Source organism: Podarcis bocagei (genome assembly GCF_964188305.1).
Source record: "Podarcis bocagei genome assembly, chromosome: 11".
Lineage (NCBI taxonomy): Eukaryota > Metazoa > Chordata > Lepidosauria > Squamata > Lacertidae > Podarcis > Podarcis bocagei.
This window is the reverse complement of record NC_138136.1, coordinates 2,715,752-2,738,598: the sequence shown is the minus strand read 5'-3', so window position 1 is coordinate 2,738,598 and position 22,847 is coordinate 2,715,752. Positions and strand designations below refer to the sequence as shown.

General features: G+C 46.9%; 1 protein-coding gene across 1 annotated transcript in view; it reads left to right on the top strand.

Moving 5' to 3' along the window:
• ALDH1A1 (aldehyde dehydrogenase 1 family member A1) overlaps nt 1–22,847 on the top strand; it is a 62,577-nt gene that overhangs the window by 30,935 nt on the left and 8,795 nt on the right. The window contains exons 4-10 of the mRNA XM_081213765.1: nt 2,058–2,198; nt 4,934–5,063; nt 5,993–6,054; nt 7,632–7,760; nt 12,790–12,903; nt 14,223–14,325; nt 14,532–14,716. Coding sequence (XP_081069891.1) covers nt 2,058–2,198; nt 4,934–5,063; nt 5,993–6,054; nt 7,632–7,760; nt 12,790–12,903; nt 14,223–14,325; nt 14,532–14,716 — 864 coding nt within the window. The remainder of the gene's footprint in view (nt 1–2,057; nt 2,199–4,933; nt 5,064–5,992; nt 6,055–7,631; nt 7,761–12,789; nt 12,904–14,222; nt 14,326–14,531; nt 14,717–22,847) is intronic.

Genomic DNA, 22,847 nt, shown 5'->3' with positions numbered 1-22,847 from the left:
ACAGCAGTGTAAAAATGTGATTTCAAATTCAGCTGGGGAGTGTGTGTGGGGGGGGTGACCTTGCTGCATTTTAAGCTCCTGATGTGAACGTAGCCGAGGTAAGTAAGGGCATTCTGGCTCACTTGCAAAAAGTCCTAAGAATGGGACTAAGCTGACCCAGGATGGGCTGCCTGCTAACGGGATGACTGAGCTGAGCACCATCCTTGAGAGAACAGAGAACCAAAGACGGGCTCTAAGAAGACAAATGCAACATGTATTTGAACAGATGTAGGGTTGCCACATGTCCGGAATTTGCCAGACATATCCGGCATGTATGGAAACCCATGTTGGCAGTGTCATTTTTAGCGCTTTTTTGTGTGTGAATGTGCCAAAAAAGCTCAACAATTGTCCAGATTTTCACTGTTTGAAATATGGCAACCCTAAAACAGAGAGGACTGTTTGGACTCCTGATTACTGTGTCCAATCCAAGTGAGCTTTTTAAAAAGCTCTTTTTAAAAATAAATCCTGATTCTGAATGTGTGTAGGGGATGCTAGTTACGTGCAGCGCTGATTGGCTAGTGCCTATAATATCATCCGAACTACCCCCACCTTGATCCCAGAGAAATTTCTAAAGAAGAAATATGGATAAACTGTCACTTCCATTTATCACCAGCTTCTTTCCCCAAAGATTGTTACAAATCAGGTGGGTCCGCTGCTTGAGCAATCTTGAATTAAACTGTGCCAGTGATTTACTCAACATTTGGGGCTCTCATAAGGTTTTAAAAAAGAAAGGTTTACAAACCGTGTATTGATTTGTTTGAGCTTTCTCTCCCCCACCCACAAAAAAAAAATCCTAATGTAGATTGACAATTAAGTAGGCCCTGAATCCAGCAATTTATTAAAAAAAATCAGCTAATTATACAAGTAATTGTAAACTTCAGAGCTTAGTACTTAGGCAGTGAGCCAAAAGATTTTAAGACTTTAATCTGGATGTTCAATAGCGCTAACAAAGAATTGTGCATTACTTTAAAAAACAACAACTTGGAAAATCAAAAGGGGATTACAATTCAAAGACACACATGGGAATGGGAAACAGTATCCTTTCAATTAGATTGTTCATTTAGGCTGTGCTCTCTAAGACTAAATGGCTTAAAGCATGATTGCATCTATTTCAAAAATGGTCCATGGGATGTAAAGTACATTTACAGTCTAATATTATGCATGTCTACTCAGAACCAAATCTCAATGAGTTTTATGGCGCTTACTCCCAGGAAAATGTGTATAGGGTTGCAGTGATAGGGATGTACTCCCTGTGGCTGAGGGGTCATAGAATACTGTGTGTGGACCTCCCACCCCACCAGCAAAAAGGAAGGTCTGTAGGTGAGAATGGAAAATTCTGCTGCTGCTAGAAATGGGGGATTGGGAGGCACAGTTGCCCCTCCCTCAAATGGACTCCTAGTTCTGCCTTTCCAGGAGTTTGTTTGCTCAAAACCTATCAACACAAGACACTTTTAAAAAATTTAAATCAAGCATTTAACTTTGAACAAAAATCCTCCGCTACTCACAGCAACAACAAAAAGTCCCAGAATTCTTAAGTGTTCTACAGGCAACATTTAGCACAGCCTCGCCTCTTGCTCATGGACCTAGAGAAACACAGAGATAAAGAAAAAACAGATATAAGTTCAGAAAAGGATATAAACAGCAGAGTGTGAGAAGGCTTTGTGGGGCCCTGATCCAGCTCAGGGGGTTTATTGGCATCACACTGGCTGAGGGAAGGGAAGCATCCTCTGCCTCACACCTGCTACTACACACCTCTAGTAAATAATGTCTGCATGTCAGCACTGGGTCACAGTTTTTAGCACCTATATTACATCCATGGTTTTTTGAGGAAGAAGAAGGCAGGATGGAGCAACAAGGATGTGGTATTCCCAGGGTTGCACTGGCAGCGGCATGTGTAAAGCTGGAGATGCACTACTCAGATTTCACTAGAATTCATGTACCACTGATACAGTTCAGTCAAAATAAATTGAGCATCATATGCTTAATACTTACTGCATTTAAATGGATTTTCTGTACAGGCAGATGTCGACAAAGCTGTTAAAGCAGCAAGAAAAGCTTTTGAACTCGGGTCCTGCTGGCGAACCATGGATGCTTCAGAAAGAGGAAGGCTATTGAACAAACTAGCTGACTTAATTGAAAGGGATCGTCTCCTCTTAGCTGTAAGTCTAAAACATGGACCACATTTTAAGCAATTGAAGTATTTGGAGACTGGCTTATTCTGAACACAATTGAGTATTTGCTTCAATGTTGTGAAAGACAAATTCCAAAATCTGTTTTAGAAAGTCGGGGAAAGTTGGTAGGGATGAACATTCATTCTAAGATACCTCAGCTGATCAAACGGCATAGTAATATCTAACCACAAACAATCCCATCCTCAAAACTGACAAAGTTGGCTAATGCCATTTAAAGATCATGTCTCCCCACTGTTGCTGTAGAAGAAGAATAAAAGGAAACTGTCAATTAGAGCTCCTAAAGTCACTTTGAAAGCAAAAGTTGGGATGGGTGAGCAGACACACATCTCCTCCACTGCGCCAAATCAGTCAGTGTGCTTCCAACTGACTCTTGACTTCTATACCCATCTAGACCATGGGTGGGGAACTGTGGTTCTCCAAATGTTGTTTGACTACAGTCTACAACAAGTGTGGACAACCTTAGGCCCTCTGGACATTGCTGAACTGCAACTCCCATCAGCCTCAACAAATGTGGCCAACGACTAGGGGTGATGGGAGTAGTAGTTGAGCAACATCTAGATGGTTCACAACTACCAACATGCTGCCTGGAGCTGATGGAAGATTTAGTCCAACAGCATCTGGAGAACTGCAGCCCCTCTCTCCCCTGAAAATCTGGAACTATGGCATATATATAAGTATGTTAATTTTCGGTTTGATACCAGTGTTGCTATGTCAAGAATTGCTTTGTTTAGCTATATCCTCCCAGAGTTCTTCATCCGTGTGGTGCTGTGTCAGCACTGCAGCCTCAGATATCTCAAAATCATCTCCAGTTGCTCTTCTCTGGTGTCTGATAATCAAACATAGAATGTTCAATTCCATTCTTAAAATTTTAACCTGTTATATTTAATGTGAATGATCACTACTAACATATTTATTGTCTAAATACTACATAATAATTGAAAAAAATATTTGGCCCTGTAACCTGAGAGAAAGAGATTATCATCTCCCAAAGAAGGGGGAAATTGCAGAAATGGAACAAACTCATGGGCTTATCTCAGATAAAGTGGATGTATTTGCCGGCAGTGGAAACTAACCTTGGGTTTAATCATTTCTTTTCTACTATTTCCGTAGCCAAGAACAACAAATCTACTGTTAGGCTAAAATATGTTTATTTTTCCATAAAGACATACCTTACTAATCACAATTCTTTCAAGCAGGCCCGCCCATCTTCTTGTTTTGAATTAGTTCTGCACTTCAAACACTACACATTAAAATCCTTTCAATATTTTTGGGTAGTTTGTCTATTCTTACAGTGTATTTTTACGCATGTCTACTCAGAAATATGCCCCATTAAGTTTAATGGGACTTACTCCTGGGTAATTGTGTATAGGATTACAGCCTTACAGTACACTCCTAAGCCCACTGATCTGTGCTGCTGGAGGGGTCAGGATAAGGCCATGTTGGCCCTCCACCTGACTCAAATGCTATAGATTCCCCCACTGAGCCTAGCAGGCCAGGAAGCTACCAATAGTGGTTCTCCTACCAGCAAGAACTAGGGGTAAAGCCTTGAAATAGGCAGAGTAATGATGGCTTTGGATCCACTGGATTCATAATCCTGCATATCCCCCAAGGGGTTCAAAAATGAAAAGCCATTGTGAGTAGGTGATGTTTTGATTCAGGATGAGGCCACCAACCAAATGATTCCAGGATCAGACTAAAAATTGAGGCTCAGAGGAAGGGGACAGAACTAAAATAACATCTAACCACATTTGGGCTTATAAATGGTTATAAATTACCTATCCTTCAATGCCAAAAGATACTTTTTGGACAGAGATGAACAATGCTTCTTTTTGTGGTATGTGTGTGTGGTTTTTTGTTTTTTGTATATTTGATATACTTGTTTTTCCCAGCTGCTGTAAACCTTTTGGAAGAGAGCACATTAAAAGTTTATGACTGCAAATTCTCTGCACCGTTAAGCTATTAAATCTCACTGAAATCAATGGGATTTGTACAGCCTAAGTGTTCAGCCTAAGTAAAGTCATAAACAACTCGGTTGGGACTTCATTCAACATGCAGTCCTTTTTTGTTCTACAAAGAGGCAAATTTTACTCTAGAAATCTTTCTGGTAACATCCTTTGTCAGAATTGTGTAATGAAAGATTGGCAGACCTTAATGTTTGCTTCATCCTGCAGTGTTTGATCACAAGCCACAAAGCAGCCATTCTGGATCAGCCACTTAAAAAAGAAGCCCAGTGGGTGTTGCCAAGAGCTGGTCTGTCATGAGTTAAAGATTCATTTTTCTGCAAGCACTTATTGTGCAAGACATGCCCATGCCTTATACAACGACCAATTGCTGTGTCATTTATTTGTATTTTTGAACGTAAGGTTAGTGTGCTACATTAGGACTTTGATGCATACACTAGATTAGCGTCTACAGGCCACACGGAGGGCGATCCTACCAGTGCTACCTTCAATGCCCACCTTAGTTTCAACAAGATGCCAGGCCTATAAGCCAGAGTTGCAGAACAGTAGCCCTCTGGATGTTCTTGGATTCCAGCTCCCATGAGCCCCAGCCAGCATGGCCCATGGTAGGGAGGATGGGAGGTCACTGGTTCCCAAACCGCCCCCCCCCACTGCACAATGCTTAGAGCACTCAATGGTTATAGACCACCATATTGTTTTACTTATTTATAATGATTAATTACTCAACCTATTTTGTTCTAGACAATGGAGAGCCTTAATGGGGGTAAGCTTTTCCCCACTTCCTACTTAATGGACTTAGGTGGCTGCATTAACACTTTGCGCTACTGTGCAGGCTGGTCGGACAAAATCCAAGGACGGACCATCCCAATGGGTGAGTCATTCTGATAAAAAGTTTCTGAGCAGAGAGCTGATTTGGATGAGATGTTCAGTAACATTTTTCAGCTACATGAATGTCATCTGAGAAAAGTGTAACCTTAAAAATCCGTTACATAAGTGCAGAGCTGTGGTGGGTAAAGTTTTATCAGCCAATATGGCCTCTTTTTAAAAAAACCACCACCACCAAAAAAAACATGGTTGACATATTTTGTATTACTTAGTTCCATAATGCTTTTTAGTGAAGTTCCTACAGCTGCAGCAAATGGCAGAGTCCTGACAGAAATAATTTTTAAAAAGAGGTCAGCAGGTCTTAGTCATCACCCTTCTTCCATCCCTTGGTCATGTTTAGGAGTAGCCAATTCTTATATCATGTTTGTATATGATCCTTATATTAGGATTTCTGCTGCACAGTGGTCCTGCTAACAGGAAATGTCACCATTGATTCCATCCATCCCACTTGATTCAGATATTACAGCTGGTTAATTGGACATCTGGGCTAATTTAAATGCTTCACTGCCCTCCTGACTAGCTGCCAATTGGTTAGTTTGTTCTCTGCCTTTCCCCATATATCAGTTTTTTCCTTGTGAGCAGTAACTTTAACTCCCTGCCATGGCAATTTTGTTATGTTTGTGTTGTTAAAATTATCAAAGTGGGGGGAAACTCTGCAGCCTTGTGCTATGGCAAAACACAAGAGCTGAAAGATCTCTCTTCTACATGATTGCTTATAGAATTGGAGCATTCATTCTGCCCTCCAACCTTATGTGTTTGGTCGAATCTAGATATGTTTGATCGAATCTAGATATGTTTACCTTTTCTTTTGATAGTATCATATTATAATAGTATGGAACAATGCTGAATAATGTGAGTCATTTTCTTTTCCTTAGCTATGCTTGCATTTTACCCATGTGTTCTTATCTTACTTAGATGGAAACTATTTCACATTTACAAGACATGAGCCTGTTGGAGTATGTGGACAAATTATTCCTGTAAGTTAGATCCATTGATATAATGGAGAAAATGGGTTGCATCCAACATTGACCTTGCAAAAGCAGAAGTCTTTCTGTTTGTCTAGCAGAGGCTTCTGCTAATGGAAAAGGTGGGGTGATGTTGTCTATTTCCCCTCCTCCCTGCAGAGTAGACCACCTTCCATGCCCTTTTTGAAGGTCCCCAACCCTCTGGAGCAGATTTTAAGGGCATAGTGGAGAGGAAGAATTGCCAAAAAAAGCTACTGTTACTTACCTTAGTAGAAGCCTCTACTAAATCAAATGTTTGTCTACAAACAGAATGACTCCTTCCATTCACAGAAGGGCATTTTGGAAGCAACCGTGTGTCTTTTATTTAAGTAGCATTATGTTGAACTTTTAAGTAGCATTATGTTGATTCTTTTAAAAATAGCATAACTTTCCCCCCACTTCTGCAGACGTGGATAAAACTTCCAGGTACGACAGCCCCTTCAGAGTAGATAAAGCCTGCCTACTAAATTGCTAACAAATAGGTCCAGGGGCTTTTGTTCTCTAAAATATGCTTTCTCCAAAAAATAATCCTTCTCTAACTTTTTTTGTGGGGAGCTGAATTTGATTAAATTTCAAAGCATGGTTGCTCCTTCTGAATTCTGCCAAATTTCAGAGTGATGGAGGGTAAAATAGAAATCATTAAACATCCCTTAATGTTTTGTGAGCAATCAGTCTGAAAACTGTGGACATCAGCCAAATTGCAAACAAGAAGGTCTGCAAAGAATCTTGAGAACTGCAGTTTATCCCCAGAAACCCAAAGCATTCTGGGAACTGTAGTTTACCCTTCACAAAGCTACAATTCTGGCACTCTTAACAAACAGTACTTCCCATCATTTTTTTTGGAGGGGCAGAGCCATGGTGTGGATGTTATCTAAGTTTTCCATGTGTTGATGAGCAGAGTACATGTGTCATTGTCACATCCTTGATGCTGCCTTCTCTTGGTTAGATAGACAGGCCGCTCGCAATCATAAAGACCTTACACACTGATTGCAGCTCAGCAGCCAACTGTGTTGTAATATGATTGAGACCCCAAAAGGAGCTATTTTGTTGTGACCATCAAAGCAACCTGCAATGTCCTGCTTCAGTTCCTGCAAGAGGTCCATTTAACAAAGGGAATCGGGGAGGGAGCTGTTTATCAGTTCAGTTAACACACTTCCAGTTCAGAAGTTGTTTCAGGGTTTGGAAAGAATGAGTTTATCTTCCATGAACTGGAAGGGTGGGTCTGCTTAGCAGATGTCATAGCCAAAGCCCAGGAGGTGTTCTCAGGGATGCAAAGATAGCGTCATCCTAGGCCACTGCCACACAGAGAATGGGGAGATCTCACAGGCGGCAGTGGTTCTGTCATCAGGGTCAGTCCATGAGATAAGCCCCGAGCCAGCACACTGAAAAGACAAAGGGTCCACTTGGGCTCACTTCATCGCTTATTGAATCTGAAAATGCACAAGACCCACAGAGCATTAGGGAGCATAAAGGATGTGAGGAGAATATGAAAGATAGGAGAATGTGTTGCTGTGATTTGTTGGTCATCTGTTCTTGTGCTGCCTTTTCAGTGGAACTTCCCACTGGTTATGTTTGTCTGGAAGATTGCCCCTGCTCTTTGTTGCGGAAACACCGTGGTCGTCAAGCCAGCAGAGCAGACTCCACTCACGGCTCTTCACATGGGGTCTTTAATTAAAGAGGTGAGTTGCCATAGCAAAGCTGCCATGTGCATGTTCCCAAATGTGACTGTGAGTGAGCCCTTACCTTCGCAGGGCTTCTGAACAGTGAGGGCTGTTCTGTTTTGTGTCGGTGCCGCTTGCAGCATGTCTAACCTTGTCTTGGGGAATTGTAATGCACTGCAAACCACTAAAGCAAGTCAATGGCATGAAGCCTCACATAGCTTTCCAGTCTAAATTGCTCAGAAAACAAATCATTAGCAGCTTAGCAAACTGAACATCTTGGCAATCATCAGGGCCTTCTGGAAGCAAAAGCAAACAAGAGCCCAGAAAAGCAGAATGTTGGTCTGGAGGGCGGGGGCGGGGGAGGTGGTTTTTCATGCAAGTATCTCAGTAATGAAACTCTTGTCTGTAATTTAAGATATTAATTTAACTTTGTGACTGAAATATTTACCCTACCAAGCACAAAACTGACAAGCATCATGTTTGGTGTGCCCAGGATAAATGCACACCTTATAGGGCTGTAATGCAAAATGTCTTTGCTTAGAAGCAACTCTCCTTCAGATCAGTAGGATGTAGGCTAGATGTACCAATGCAGCCAAATGAGATGGTAACATAGGGAGACATAGATCTGCTGGTTTTCTTCTTGCAGGGAAGGAATAGTTTTTGTTTAAGTGCAGAAGCATTGAGCAATTGGATATGCCACCTGCAATCCAAAGTTCGACAGCCCACTTTCTAACCTTGGTACACTCTCCCACTCCATTCTGCTGCATGTAGAAATCAGGCTGCATTAAGGACTCATCTTGTCCCATGCCTGGAAAGCACACATCTGAGCAGTTTTCCACTTGGCCCATGCCTCCTAGGCACAGATCAGAGAAGTTTCCCCCTTGCCCAACAACTCTCCCATGGAAAACTGGCTCTTTGGTGCTAAATTGGAGCAAATGTCAATCAAGAGAAAACGTGAATTGCTGTTTGCACCGATTGAGCACTAAGGAGCGGTTTTCCCTGCAGGAAAGCCATGAAACAAGAGGACGTGTGGGTAAGCCCTAAGTTTCTAGAAAACATAGTTAGAACTGGTGTATGAAAGTAACAGGTACAATCATTTTTAAGCATTCTGTTGGATTCTTCAGCACAATGGTATTTGCGATGCAACCTGGAGTGAAGAATAATCTTATGTGGTTCCTGAGCAGAAAAATAAGCTAAGAATACTCCCAGCATGGAGAGGTAACTGGAGGAGCTAAGGCTAAGGTGGTTGTCTTTACCATGCTTACTCAAAGGCAAGTCCTGTTGAAGTCAATGGAGCTTACTCATGTAGGAGGTTAGGTTTGAAACTAAAATCTTTTCCCTTTTCCCTTTTGTACAAAAGTGAGGTTAGGTTTGTACAAAAGTGAGGTTAGGTTTGCAACTAAAATCTTTTCCCTGTCCCCTTTTGTACAAAAGGAAAATAAACTGAAGATAATTGTGGTCATGGCAAGTGTTGCTAATAAGTAACCAACCAAAGAACTAACAAAAGTGATTCAGCATATCTTGTTCTTGCCTCGGCAACAGTGACTCAGCAAAAGTGAGCAAACAGTGAAATGCCACTTGCAATTAAATGGTTATGGGTCAACAAGTTACTCTGCCTGCAACGGGTGACTTACACTGAAAATCACCATTTGGAATTCACATTTGTTTTATTTTTTTGGTATTCACTAGCATTTCTCTTCTCCACTTTTCATAAAGCAATGAGAGTCTGCTCAAAAGTCATAGATTGTCAATAAATGAATCCTTAAAGACCAACATTCTAATATTAAGGGTGTCGATCATGTTATGGATATTAACAGATTTTTAAACAGATGGAGCCCTTCTGCTGAATGAAGCCTGAACATAAACAATGCAGCCTTCCAGGGTGGGGCAAGATGAAGGGGAAGGGGAAAGGAAGTGATTCTGTAGTAGACAGAGAATTTTCTTCCAGCTGAATAGGTTTAGTTTTGCAGCCACCAAAACGGAATAACCATGGAAAGGAAGAGAGGCCCGGAGTGTTTTCTGTCCTCTTACCTCACTGGCTGCTGATAGGACAGAGTCTGAGATCATGGTTCTAGTTATTTTCTAATGCCAGTCTTGGATTAGTGGTCTAAGCTTCAGATCCTTACACACGGTCCCAGGGTTTAAACTAAACCTGTTGAATAATATCGAGTGCCTCCAGTTTAACTTGTTTGTGAGTCAATGATCCATGATCTGGAAAGTTCCAGAAAAGTTCTGACTTGATGCTACCAGAAGGTTCACCAACTACCTTTGAACTTGAGTCCCCTTCAAAGCTTATTGTACTTTCTAAGTCCCCAGCCCATTCCTGGTCAACTCTCCAAGAAGCAAGTGAACAAAATCCTTATACAGTATGCAGCTGTACTTGTGTGTGTATGTAAGACTTGGAGAGCACCTGGACCAGAACATGACAGATCACAGGACCTCTGATTCACAAGCCAGTCAAACCACATAGTTTAAAAACCTATGAACTCACTCAGCTTAAAAGACAATACTAGTACAACCGATTTTTCATTTGGGCTGTATTCAGTGGCATGAAAACAAAGACTATCAGGTACTAGTGGCATGTTCTAGGCCAGAAAAAAGCCTCACATTTTATAATAAATATGCCCTTTTCATCACAGACTATATGCTGAGAAGGCAACAGGTTGCTTTATAAGGCAATCTGTCAAATATTTTTTCTTCACAACAGAGCCTCTTTCAAGCCCAATGCATTTGCTAAAATTAATTGCAGCAGCACAGAATCCACTTTGGCATGGCTCTGCCCCTCGCGACACCCACAGGTTGTAACTTCAGTTCAAACAGGAAATCTGGTAGGCAGGAAATGGTTGCTTCCGAGGTGGCCTCTCCTTCCCAGTGATGCAAATGCAGGTAATAATTGCCAGCCCTTGTGGTTCCTATATAGGGATCTTTACTAGGACACTTAGGGATCTGGCTGCATGGCAGAGGCACTTTTGCCACAACTGTTATGTGTGAATCAGACCTTTGACCAAGTAATCAGGCTTTGATTGCACTGTGTTCCCATCAGGAACAGTTTGCCACTTAACAATAAGGATACTGAAGTGAATGTTTCATGCATACTTTTAGAGTCACAGGGGAATGTGAAATAAAGCACATCCATGCTAAACAGCCAGCATGAGGTCATGGCTAGAGGGCTGGAGTTAAGAGTGGGGAGACCCAGAATCAAATCCCTGCTCAGCCACAAAACTTGCTATTTGACTTTGCCCCAGTCCCCACCCCACAGGGTTGTGTTGCAAAAGAGAGCTATTAGCCTTCTAGGAAGAAAAGATAATGCATCTCAAGAAGGAACTGCAACTGCTTTTGTTGGTATAACACAACAAGCCTCTAATTACCGTATTTTTCGCTCTATTGGACGCACCGGACCACAGGACGCACCTAGTTTTTAAAGGGGGAAATCAAGGAAAAAAATATTATTCCCCCCGCCAGCCCCAAAGAGCAACGGACAGGCTGCGCACTTCCTCTTTAGCCTTAAGCAGCATCTTTAGCCTTGCACAAAGGGATGGATCGTGCCCGCTGTCCACCGGGGCTGGACTAGATGACTCCTGGGGTTCCCTTCCAACCCTGCAATTCTGTGACCTCGGAAGTTGTTGGGGGTCTCCACCACTGGAGGCTTTTAAGCAGCGGTTGGGGGACCATCTGCCTGGCATTCTTTAGCTGTGATTCCTACATTGTGAGGGGGCTGGGCTAGATGACCCTCGGGTGGCCCTCCCAACTCTATACAGTCCTACACTTCTGCGGCAGGAGATCCACAGCCACTTCACACAATGCCCACTCCCAATTTTCATTGGAGAGACATGTGGCTTCACTGTCTAGGTAGGTACCCCCCTACCTGCCACTCTTCCCTCACCCCACTTAAGCCGAGGGAATTCCTGCCCAGAGAAGCTCCCAGGTAAGGCAAGGGTTAAGATCTACCTCTGGTAAATGGCTTTGTATCCTCCCTCTTTCCCTTTTCTCTTCTTCTTCTATGCTAGTTCCTTCTCTTGTGTTTTGTTTAATCTGTTTTTATTGTATACTAAAATAAAAGCTGCAAAGTTTCCTTTTTTATAATATTCCCCCCTCCAAACTAAAACGTTAATCTAGATAAAAACACTGATCCAGAGGAAAATAAGGGGGTGGAGAAAGGACGAAAAAAGAAAAAGAGGTAGAGATAGAGAGATTTTTTAAAAGTTGGCTTCTTTAGCCTTGTGCAGCCTCCCGCGGCTGGAGAGGCTGCGCAAGGCTAAAGAGGAAGCCCGGGCAGTGAGTGCGATCCATCCCACTCGCTGCCTGGGCTTCCTCTTTAGCCTTGCGTAGCCTCCCGCGACTGGAGAGATTGTGCAAGGCTTTTCTCCTGGGGAAAAGCCCGCAAGGGCCGCGCAAAGCTTGTGTGTGGCTCTTGGGGGCTTTTCCTGCTTGCCTCCCCCCCTGCATTCGCTCCATAGGACGCACAGACTTTTCCCCTTAGTTTTTAAGACGGAAAAACTGCGTCCTATGGTGCGAAAAATACGGTAGTTGGCCACCTTAGCCGGAGCAACGACAGAGCTTCTTCTAATGCTGCCTCAGGAAGGGAGGTGGCGTCTTCTGCAAGTACAGTGGTACCTCGGGTTAAGTACTTAATTCGTTCCGGAGGTCCGTTCTTAACCATGAAACTGCTCTTAACCTGAAGCCCCACTTTAGCTAATGGGGTCTCCTGCTGCCGCCACACCGCCGCCACACGATTTCTGTTCTCATCCTGAAGCAAAGTTCTTAACCCAAGGTACTACTTCTGGGTTAGCGGAGCCTGTAACCTGAAGCATCTGTAACCTGAAGTGTATGTAACCTGAGGTACCACTGTATTAGCTTTTCACCACAATAGTGTTGCATGCATTTTACCACAAGTTTTTGTGAAGGTTGGGGGTTGGGGGAGAGAGGAGTATGCACTCTTTCTTTGAGTTTCTTTGAGAACGGATGGGATGAAATATTGTAAATAACACAGGTGCAGTAACTGTGTGACTGAGAGGTACAACTGTGTTCTTTCCCCTCTGATATTCAGGCAGGATTTCCACCTGGAGTAGTGAATATTGTGCCAGGGTATGGACCCACGGCTGGCGCAGCCATTTCCAGTCACATGGACATAGATAAAGTGGCCTTCACCGGCTCTACTGAGGTATTTGCCTAACCCTGTGATTAAATGACACCACAAAAGTCCTCAACCCACCCACACAGACTCTGACAAGTGATTTAATGCCTAGGTTGTGTAATTATGTTAACCTTTTTTGACTGTGAGCTTCCTAAACAATGTCGCAGAAATGATTTGTTGCGTGTTATGCTCTACCTCAAACACATCTACATAGTGTTTGATTTGAAAGAATATCTCTTCAAGCAAAAGAATTTTTGGATATAAAATTGATTCTTCAAAGCTGAGGAGAGGGTGAAGTTTGGATTTTGGCATAGTCTTTTGTTTCCCCCCTCAAATTTCAGTTTAAAAATAAAAATACACATTTTTATTTTTATTTCATCTCTCTTATTTATACAGAAAGTTGCATTCTGCAAAAATAGGTAGCTTATCTCCCTCATTGTGAGCATGCTTCATATTTTAGAAAGGACTACTTTTAATGAAGAATAGTGTGGAGGGGGACCAAGATATTTTTCACTGTGCAGGGTATTTGACAAAAATGCATCTGTACACTTTGGCCACATTTTAGCCCCCAAAAGTTGATATAAGCAACTGTTAAGCTCCACTCCTGACACATTCCTTGATATTAATATTCTTAGACTGAAGCTGCTATTGAATTGGCTGTGCCCCATCTGCACTGCACATTTAAAGCAATATCATGCCACTTTAAACAGTCATGGCTTCTGGGATCTGTTGGTTTGTTAAGGGTGCTGAGAGTGGTTAGGGGGGGCACTTTTCCCCTCACAGAGCTAACCTTCTCAGAGTGGTTTCACAATCCAGGCTTTCCCCCCAGGATCTCACCCCCCCTCACTTACACACACTTTGGGCTGGTGAGAGAAAGGTGTATAGCTGACCTCATATGCCACCCAACCCCTCACTCCACACACTCCACACAGCCTGGCCAATCTGGGTGGCAGGACTCCCACTGACTTTCCAGGAACCCCAAGGATTATTGTTATATTGTGTGAGAAGTCCCCCAAAGCTTGCAGAACACAGATATTTTGTAATATATCCCATTAGTAAAGCACTGTTAATCATAGGAATCTGCATTCTTCCAGGTCAGGCTGTTTGTCCTGACTAGTAGCGTCTCCTAGACAGAGAAAAGTTCTCTACTCTGCATATCACAGTTACTGTATCTTTAACTAGAGGTACATTTTGCATGCACCACATGTGCCCAACCACTGAGCTGGAGGTCTATTTTCCACTCTCAAATTGACAAAAGAGGTCAGCCTGAACCTCTTGCAAAGCAATGACCACAGTCTAAATATGGTGTTACACACCACAGTTTCAAGTTGTGTCTTCTCTTTTAGGTTGGCAAGATGATCAAAGAAGCTGCTGGGAAGAGCAACCTGAAAAGAGTCACTTTGGAACTTGGGGGGAAAAGTCCCAATATCATATTTGCAGATGCTGATTGTGAGTGACATGCTTCTCTTAGATTTCTTGTCTTCAAAGCTGTCCCCTTCCACTGTGTTGCAAAGCTTTTTAATGTTAGTTTGGGGAGGTGTCTAAGCAAGTGAAAAACCAGATTGTTAGATTACGTTGCAAGGGCTGCTGTTCTTGATTTACAGTATTGACTGAGATGCTCAATGTTGGCCTCTTCTGTGTCTCTTTCTTCGCAGTGGACAGTGCTGTGGAATTTGCACACATTGGCCTGTTTTACCATCAGGGACAATGCTGCATAGCTGGGTCTAGAATTTTTGTGGAAGAGCCAATATATGATGAGTTTGTACGTAGGAGTGTTGAGAGGGCTAAGAAAAATGTACTTGGAAACCCACTGGCTCCGGGAGTAAATCAAGGTCCTCAGGTAAGGAACGGTGTTTTGTGTCAGGGTTATCACCTGGGTCAGTGCTGTCAGCCACAGGTGGACTCAAAATGCAGGCATCCTGGGAGATGGCATGGAGTATTTCTTTTTATGCCACTGCAAGTCTGCAGAAAACCACAAACCCTTCTGAGCCAAAGTAGCTTTGTAGGATCTTTGCGACCCCTTCTTCACTGCATTGGCTCCTGCCCTTTTCTGACCCTATATAAGTTGTCTTTCTTGTCTACAAACTTTGTGCATCAAATCAAAGCTGTGTGCAACTCTCTAGACTCCCACTTTAACCATTCCCTGACTCTCTTTATTTCTGGTCAAGGCAAGCTTCCTCTCCCTGTTTTCCTCTGCACACCTGTCCAGGCTGCCTTTAAGGAACTGATTTCAACCTCCTTTTTAACCAACAATTCTGCCATGCCCTTCAGTCAGCCCAACCCTGCAAGGGGGGGGGGGCTGAACATCACCCCAATGTATGACACTTTGGCAAACAGGTTCAAATACTTTGGCACCTGTCATTAGGAATGAGGCTTGCCTTGTTTATTAGACATCTGGGTTTTTATTTTAAAATGCATTTCTGACTCTGATTTTGCTCATGGATGGACAGTCCTCTTCCTACAAAACAGACATATTTAATACAAATAATACTAGTCTAACTGCTTGTGGTGAAACTAGGAGGTTCAGATTAACATGGAACTATTTATTAAGAAACTTTCACAGATCTTTGGAGAGTGGGACTAAATTTCATAAACTGCATTTAGCATTCAAATGCTTAAGTGGGCAATATGACTTTGAGGCTTTGGGCAGCAGGAAGTGTTGATGTACAAAACCTTGGCGTATCCCATCTGAATCTATAGGATGCGAAACTGCTGTAAATATAGTGCAAATGTTAGCCCTGTTCAAGCCATACACATGTGTTAGCTGAAGGAGCAGGGTCCCATCATCATTGTCTCCAGCCTACAGCTGAATGTTCAATGTGCTTTCTGGCAAGAAAACCTTTTGTATTTGTACACAGTTCAAAATCACATGTGTCACGGGCTGCCTCTGGTCTCAGCTCACAAAAGACCAACGCCAAGCTCTTCTTATATACAAGGATGTTTATTGCAGTTCATTATTGGTTCCACAACCGAGGCGTGCAGCCCCGAGTGTCTAACGTCAGACATTTGGAGTCCCCTCTGACTCGGTCCCGCCCCTGCACCAACTTATGAGGCTTGTGCTAGACCACCGCTTCCTGTCTTTCCTTTTCCGCAGGGTCTTTCTGCCCCCCTGGGTTCCTTCCCTCCTGCTCTCTCCCGAAGCGGATTCCTGAGATGCCTGTTCCCCCCTCCTTCGTGCTTTGGGGCTGGGCTCCTCCTCCGGGCTTTCTCCATTTCCGCGCGCCTCCACATTTGAACTTGGCGCGCGCTCGCTACCCCTGACCTTCCTTTTGACACTGACACTACTCCCTGTACTACTCTCCCCCTCTTCCGGCAGGACGTTCTCCCCAGATCTCCTTCCCCTGTCTCTTTCCTGCTCCGCTCCGTGTGTAACACTGGGAACCCCCCTCTCTTCCCTTCGTTCCTGCTGGGAAGCCGGCCCCGATCTCCCACTCCCGCTCGGGGTTTCCCTGCTGCTTCCCTGCTCCTGGCAGGTCCCCCCTGTGACCCCCCTTGTCCTGACTAGGGGCGCCCCCTCCTGAGAATCCTCCGATTCACTTGAGAGACTCATGGAAGATCTCAAGTCATTGTCATCCTCTTCCTCACTGTCCTGGGATTCTTCCTCGTCGCTCTCCATCTCCTCCCTCACCTGTGCCTCTGTCTCTGAACCCCTGACATCCATCCCCCCCTCGAAGCCCCCCCTTCCCCCCTCCCGCTGCTCGGGCGCAGGTTCCGGGGGCTCCGTCGTTGCGGAGGTCGCTGCCGGACACAGGTCGTCGACGTCGATCTCCTCTGCTTCCAGTTCATTGTTTGTGTACTCGAACCCATTGTCCTCTCCCAACATGTTCACGTCCTCCCCTCCCCCTGTTGCCTGGGTGGGGTCTGCTTGCCAAGGACCCACCCGCCACCTCATGCGCCAGTCCTCTTCTGGTTGGTCGTCCCACCAGTAAGAAGGGTCGGTGTCCACCCCCGAACACGATCCCCTTGGAGGGCTCGACTCTGGCGTCGTCTCCTCTGCGGAGGAGAACCCTCGGAAGGTGCTGGCGGAAAGTGTGGGCGTAAAAAGCCAATCGTCGAAAAACTGTGCTGGCATGGGCCTGTGTGGGAAAAGGGCATGGAACTCGTCCTTGAGGAGGGGTTCGTCCAAAGCGTAGTCTGGCACCCAACTGTTGGTGCTGGCCGGGGCGCCCTCCCTGGCGAGAAAATATTCTACTCCCTCTTCCCCCCATCTTGAGTCCAGAATGTCTGTGACCTCGTTGACTGGTTCGTCCTTAGGTGACCTCCCCCTCTTGGGCGACTCCCTGCTTGGTTCTGGTGCCGTCCCTGACTCCTGAAATCTGTGTGGGGCCTTGTAGGGGGTGAGCATCGACCTATGAAAGACCGGGTGCATTCTGGAACCCTCGGGGAGGGCCAATCGAAACGCTACGGGATTGATCCTGGCCTCAACTTGGTACGGCCCTAGTTGCCTGTGTCCTAGCTTCTTTTTAGCTAACGACTTGGCCGGCACCGCTTGGGCCGCTAACCATACCCAGTCTCCCACCTGGATGTCTTCCCCCTCCCTCCTGTGTTTGTCCGCCTGCACCTTATAGGCTTGTTTAGCTAGCTCTAAATGTCTCCGTAGCTCGTCGTGCACCTCTTGCAATTCTGCTGCGAAATGGTCGGCTTCCTGTGGCTCCCCCTCCCCCGTCGTTACGAACCCCGGGAAGGTTCTGGGATGCCTTCCATTGTTAGCGAAGAACGGCGTCACCCCCGTAGACGCGTGCTTTGTGTTGTTGTAGGCAAACTCAGCCATCGGCAGGTAATCCACCCAAGCCGCGGGTCGCTGATTGGCGTAACATCTCAGGTACTGCTGCATGATCGCGTTGACCCTCTCTGCTTGGCCGTTGGTCTGCGGATGTCTCGCCGACGACAGGTTGATTTTGACGTGCAGGATCCCTAGGAGCTTCCGCCAGAAACTGGACACAAACTGGCGCCCCCTGTCGGACAGAATGGACCGTGGCAACCCATGCACCTTGAACACGTGGTCAATGAACAGTTTGGCTGTCTGCTCCGCTGTCGCCACCTTCGCGCAAGGAATGAAATGCGCCATCTTGGTGAACAGGTCTACAACCACAAGCACCGCCGTCTTGCCTCGCGAACTGGGCAGATCAGTGACAAAGTCCAGCGCCACCCTCTCCCACGGTTGCAGTGGCGTTTCCAGCGGTTCCAGCAGTCCCGCTGGCTTCTGGTGCACTGGCTTGGACCTTTGGCACGTGTCACACCTGGCGACGTACTCCGCGACCTCCCCTCGCATCTGGGGCCACCAAAAGTCTCTGGCCACTAATTCTGTCGTCTTTTCCTTGCCGAAGTGGCCAGCGCTGGGTGCGTCATGCAACTGCTGCAGAACTTTCGCGCGGAGATCGTCTCCCGGAATGTAGAGAGCACCTTTACGGGTCAGCAGGCCGTCGCGTATCTGGAACTCGTCGTCCTTCGCTGTGCCCCTCCGCACCTCTTCCATCTTGGACTGTGCGAACGGATCCGCCTGCAACGCGTGACGCACCGCCTCCAGGTCCACGGCGGCTGAAGCGCACGCCCACGCCTGCGGTGCAAAAATGTGCTTGGCTGCCACCGGTGCCGCTGCCTCGAGATACTGCGGTTTCCTGGAGAGCGCATCTGCTATGACATTGTTGTCGCCCGGGATGTACTCTATCCTGAAATCGAAATCCGCAAAGAACTCCGCCCAGCATATGTGCCTCTGGCTCTGTAGCTTCGCCGTGCGCCAGTACTCTAGGTTCTTGTGGTCCGTGCGGACCTGCACGGTGTGCTTGGCTCCGATGAGAAAGTGCCTCCACGCCTTGAAAGCTGCATGTATGGCCAGCAACTCCCTGTCCCAAATGGTGTAGTTCTGCTCCGACTTGCTGAGCTTTCTGGAGTAGAAAGCACAGGGCCTCCAGTTTCCCTGCGGGTCTTCCTGTAAGAGGACGGCCCCCACCGCTCTGTCAGATGCGTCAGTCTCCACCCTCATGGGCCTGCCAGGATTCACGTGTAGCAGCTGTTCTTCGGACGCGAAGAGACTCTTAAGTCTCCTGAAGGACTGCTCCGCTTGGTCCGTCCAGGTGAACTTCTTCTTCTTGGAGCTGAGAGTGTCCGTGATAGCCGCCGTCTCCTTGGCGAAACCCCTGATGAACTTGCGGTAAAAGTTGGCGAAGCCGACGAACCTCTGGACCTCTTTCCGATTTCGCGGGCTCTTCCAGTCCAACACCGCGCGGACCTTGGCACTGTCCATGGCTAGTCCCCTGTCGGACAGCCTATAGCCCAGAAAATCCACCTCCGTCACGTCGAATTGGCACTTCTCCAACTTGGCGTAGAGCCTGTGCTCCCGTAGCCTCTGCAGGACCTCCTTCACGTTGCTCTCGTGAGCCTCCGGCGATTCTGAGAAGATCAGAATGTCGTCGAGGAAACATACGCACTTCTTGTAGAGGAGTCCCGCTAGCACATGATGCATAAAAGCTTGGAAAAAGTGGGAGCCATTTTGGAGACCAAACGGCATAACTCTGTATTCGTAGGTGCCCAACGGTGTGAACATGGCCGTCTTCCACTCATCACCCTCTCGCACGCGTATGAGATTGTAAGCTCCGCGGAGATCCAACTTGGTGAAGATCTTCCCTTTCCGCACCGTCGCGAGCAGGTCGTCGATCTTGGGCATGGGAAAGGCCGCGGGCTTTGTCTTTGAGTTTATGAATCTGAAGTCTACGATCAGTCTCTTTTGGGGCGTGTTTTTCTTCTTCACAAAAAACACAGGACTGCCCCCTACAGCCTTCGATTCTCGGATGAATCCCCGCTTTAGATTGTGATCTATGAATTCCCGGAGCTCCTGCAGCTCCTCCTCGGACATGGAATACAGCCTCACAGGTGGCAGCGTTGTCCCTGGCAAGAGGTCAATAGCGCAATCGTAGGGCCGGTGAGGTGGCAACTGGTCAGCCTCCTTCTCGCAGAAAACCTCCAAAAACCCCTTGTACTTGAGGGGTACTGCTTGCGCCATGCTGAGACGTAGCTGCTGCCCCTCCTCTTGGCCCTCCTCCTCCTGACCGGTCTGGATGCAATGCTGCGCGCAATAGGACGAGCCGAAGGTGAGCTGTCGCTGGTACCACGCCATGGTCGGGCTGTGCCTATCCAGCCAACTCATGCCTAACACTATAGGCGTGTCTGAAAGGCGGGTGACGTTGAAACTGATGACTTCTCGGTGATTGCCAATCTGCATCACCATGGGCGGCGTCTGTTGTACCACTTGCCCCCCCAGCAGCTTCCTGCCATCCACTGTGACGACGTTCAATGGCAGCGTGGCTGGTAGGAGCTCTATGCGATGCTGCTTGACGAACTGCACCCCCACGAAGTCTGCGTTGCTCCCACTGTCAATTGTGATGGGGACCTCCAGGGTGCGTCCATTAGGTAGCTGGAGGGTTGCAGTGAGCTGCACTACAGGTTTGGGTGGCAGGGGGTCTGTAGGCTGCAAAGGCGCTGGGGACTGCTCTATTGACTTGCCTGGCTGTGCCCCAACATTGCTGATTCCAGCCAGGCATTGTCGTTTCCCTGATACAGCTCTTCATGTTGTGCTGCTGCATTTACTGTCGCCAAGGCTGCAGTGTGCTGCCGGAGCCTCTGGGGACACTCTTTCGCCATGTGCGTTGCACTGTCACAGACGTAACACTTCCTGTTCCCTCTAGGAGGCTTCTTCTTGACTGTTCCGGACGCTGGGGCTCCGGCCACTGACTGAGCCTTTGCACTCCCCAGTTCCATAGGCTCCTCCCCTGGCTGCAGCTGAGGGGAGAGACGCGGACGTCCTGGATCTCTGGGAAACAAAGGAGGCACTCTAGACGGTGCGTGAAGCTGGCTACCCCCCTCATTGCGCCAAGGGCGTTCTTCCTGGCGCACTCCAATGGCAAGCGCACGCTGCACCACGTCTGCCAGGGTTTTAGGTCTGTCCCCCCTAGCCAATTCGTCCTTCACCGGGCCAGAGAGCCCCTCCCAAAATAAGTCTCTGACAGCCAGAGAATCTTTCTCCCATCGCAGCACATTCAGCAAGGCGAAAAAGCGAGCATGGTACTGACGCACGGAAGCCTTGCCTTGCCTTAAACCATGGAGCTGCTGGCGTGCCACATCCACATCCACACTAGACTGGAAACAAGCGTCCATGCATTTGATAAATTCATCAGAGTCCCTTCGAGCAGGGCAATCCTCGCGCCACAGATTGCGCAGCCAAGCCCTCGCTTCCCCATGCAAGTGGGACACAATGAAACCCACTTTTTCCTCTTCATCTTTAAAGTCGTCGCGAAGCAAATGCAACGCATATTCTATGTCTGCCTTAAAACTGGGGTATTGCTGCAGGTTCCCATCGAAGTGGGCTACTAAGTTGCCCCCTCTTCTGCCCAGTGCTACTCCAGCAGCTTTGGTCCCCGGGAACCCCACTTGGCATGCATGATCCCACCTGGCTTGCAGATCTTGGCACCGCTTTTCCGCCTCTTCCCCCCTCTTCTGGGAGATCGTTACCGCAGTGGTAAGCTGGGAGACTGCGTCGCGTAGCTCAGCTATCTGCTGGTCCATACTCATGGCTGCCAAACTTCGTGAGCTTTGCAAAAAAAAATTTTTTGCGTAGTTTTGGAGGGGACTTACTGTCACGGGCTGCCTCTGGTCTCAGCTCACAAAAGACCAACGCCAAGCTCTTCTTATATACAAGGATGTTTATTGCAGTTCATTATTGGTTCCACAACCGAGGCGTGCAGCCCCGAGTGTCTAACGTCAGACATTTGGAGTCCCCTCTGACTCGGTCCCGCCCCTGCACCAACTTATGAGGCTTGTGCTAGACCACCGCTTCCTGTCTTTCCTTTTCCGCAGGGTCTTTCTGCCCCCCTGGGTTCCTTCCCTCCTGCTCTCTCCCGAAGCGGATTCCTGAGATGCCTGTTCCCCCCTCCTTCGTGCTTTGGGGCTGGGCTCCTCCTCCGGGCTTTCTCCATTTCCGCGCGCCTCCACATTTGAACTTGGCGCGCGCTCGCTACCCCTGACCTTCCTTTTGACACTGACACTACTCCCTGTACTACTCTCCCCCTCTTCCGGCAGGACGTTCTCCCCAGATCTCCTTCCCCTGTCTCTTTCCTGCTCCGCTCCGTGTGTAACACTGGGAACTCCACTCTCTTCCCTTCGTTCCTGCTGGGAAGCCGGCCCCGATCTCCCACTCCCGCTCGGGGTTTCCCTGCTGCTTCCCTGCTCCTGGCAGGTCCCCCCTGTGACCCCCCTTGTCCTGACTAGGGGCGCCCCCTCCTGAGAATCCTCCGATTCACTTGAGAGACTCATGGAAGATCTCAAGTCATTGTCATCCTCTTCCTCACTGTCCTGGGATTCTTCCTCGTCGCTCTCCATCTCCTCCCTCACCTGTGCCTCTGTCTCTGAACCCCTGACAACATGGAACTCCTAAACATGAGCAACTGCTCATGTGACATGTTCCCTTTACAAACATCTACACTCAACACACAAAGTCTGGGGGTGTTACGGAAACAGGGATGCAACACTGGGTCGGGGCAGAAGTGTGTGGCTGCTCCTGCTGCCAATTATAAGTACAATATGGTGTTTGCGTTCTCATGAAGGTATCCAGTCACAAGAAGGATTGCAAAGACTCTCCCCACAATCTGGGTCATCAGTGTTGTGGGTGGTTTTCAAGCATTCTACACTAGCCTTATTTCAAAGGTTTTCATCCGTCTCCATCTCATAGCCATGACATTGGAATCAGTTCTTAGCTGTTCTGAAACACAGCCCAAACCCAACACCTACATTTGGAAACATCCTTTATTATTATTATTATTATTATTATTTATTGAATTTATATACCGTCCTATGCCTGGAGATCTTCTATAACCCTCATGTGGGATATGTCAAGGATCTAAGACTCTGCACTAAAAATCCCAAGTCCATAATTCTTCTACTTTTCCTTTGGTGCAGAAAATGCCGGAAATGAAGATATA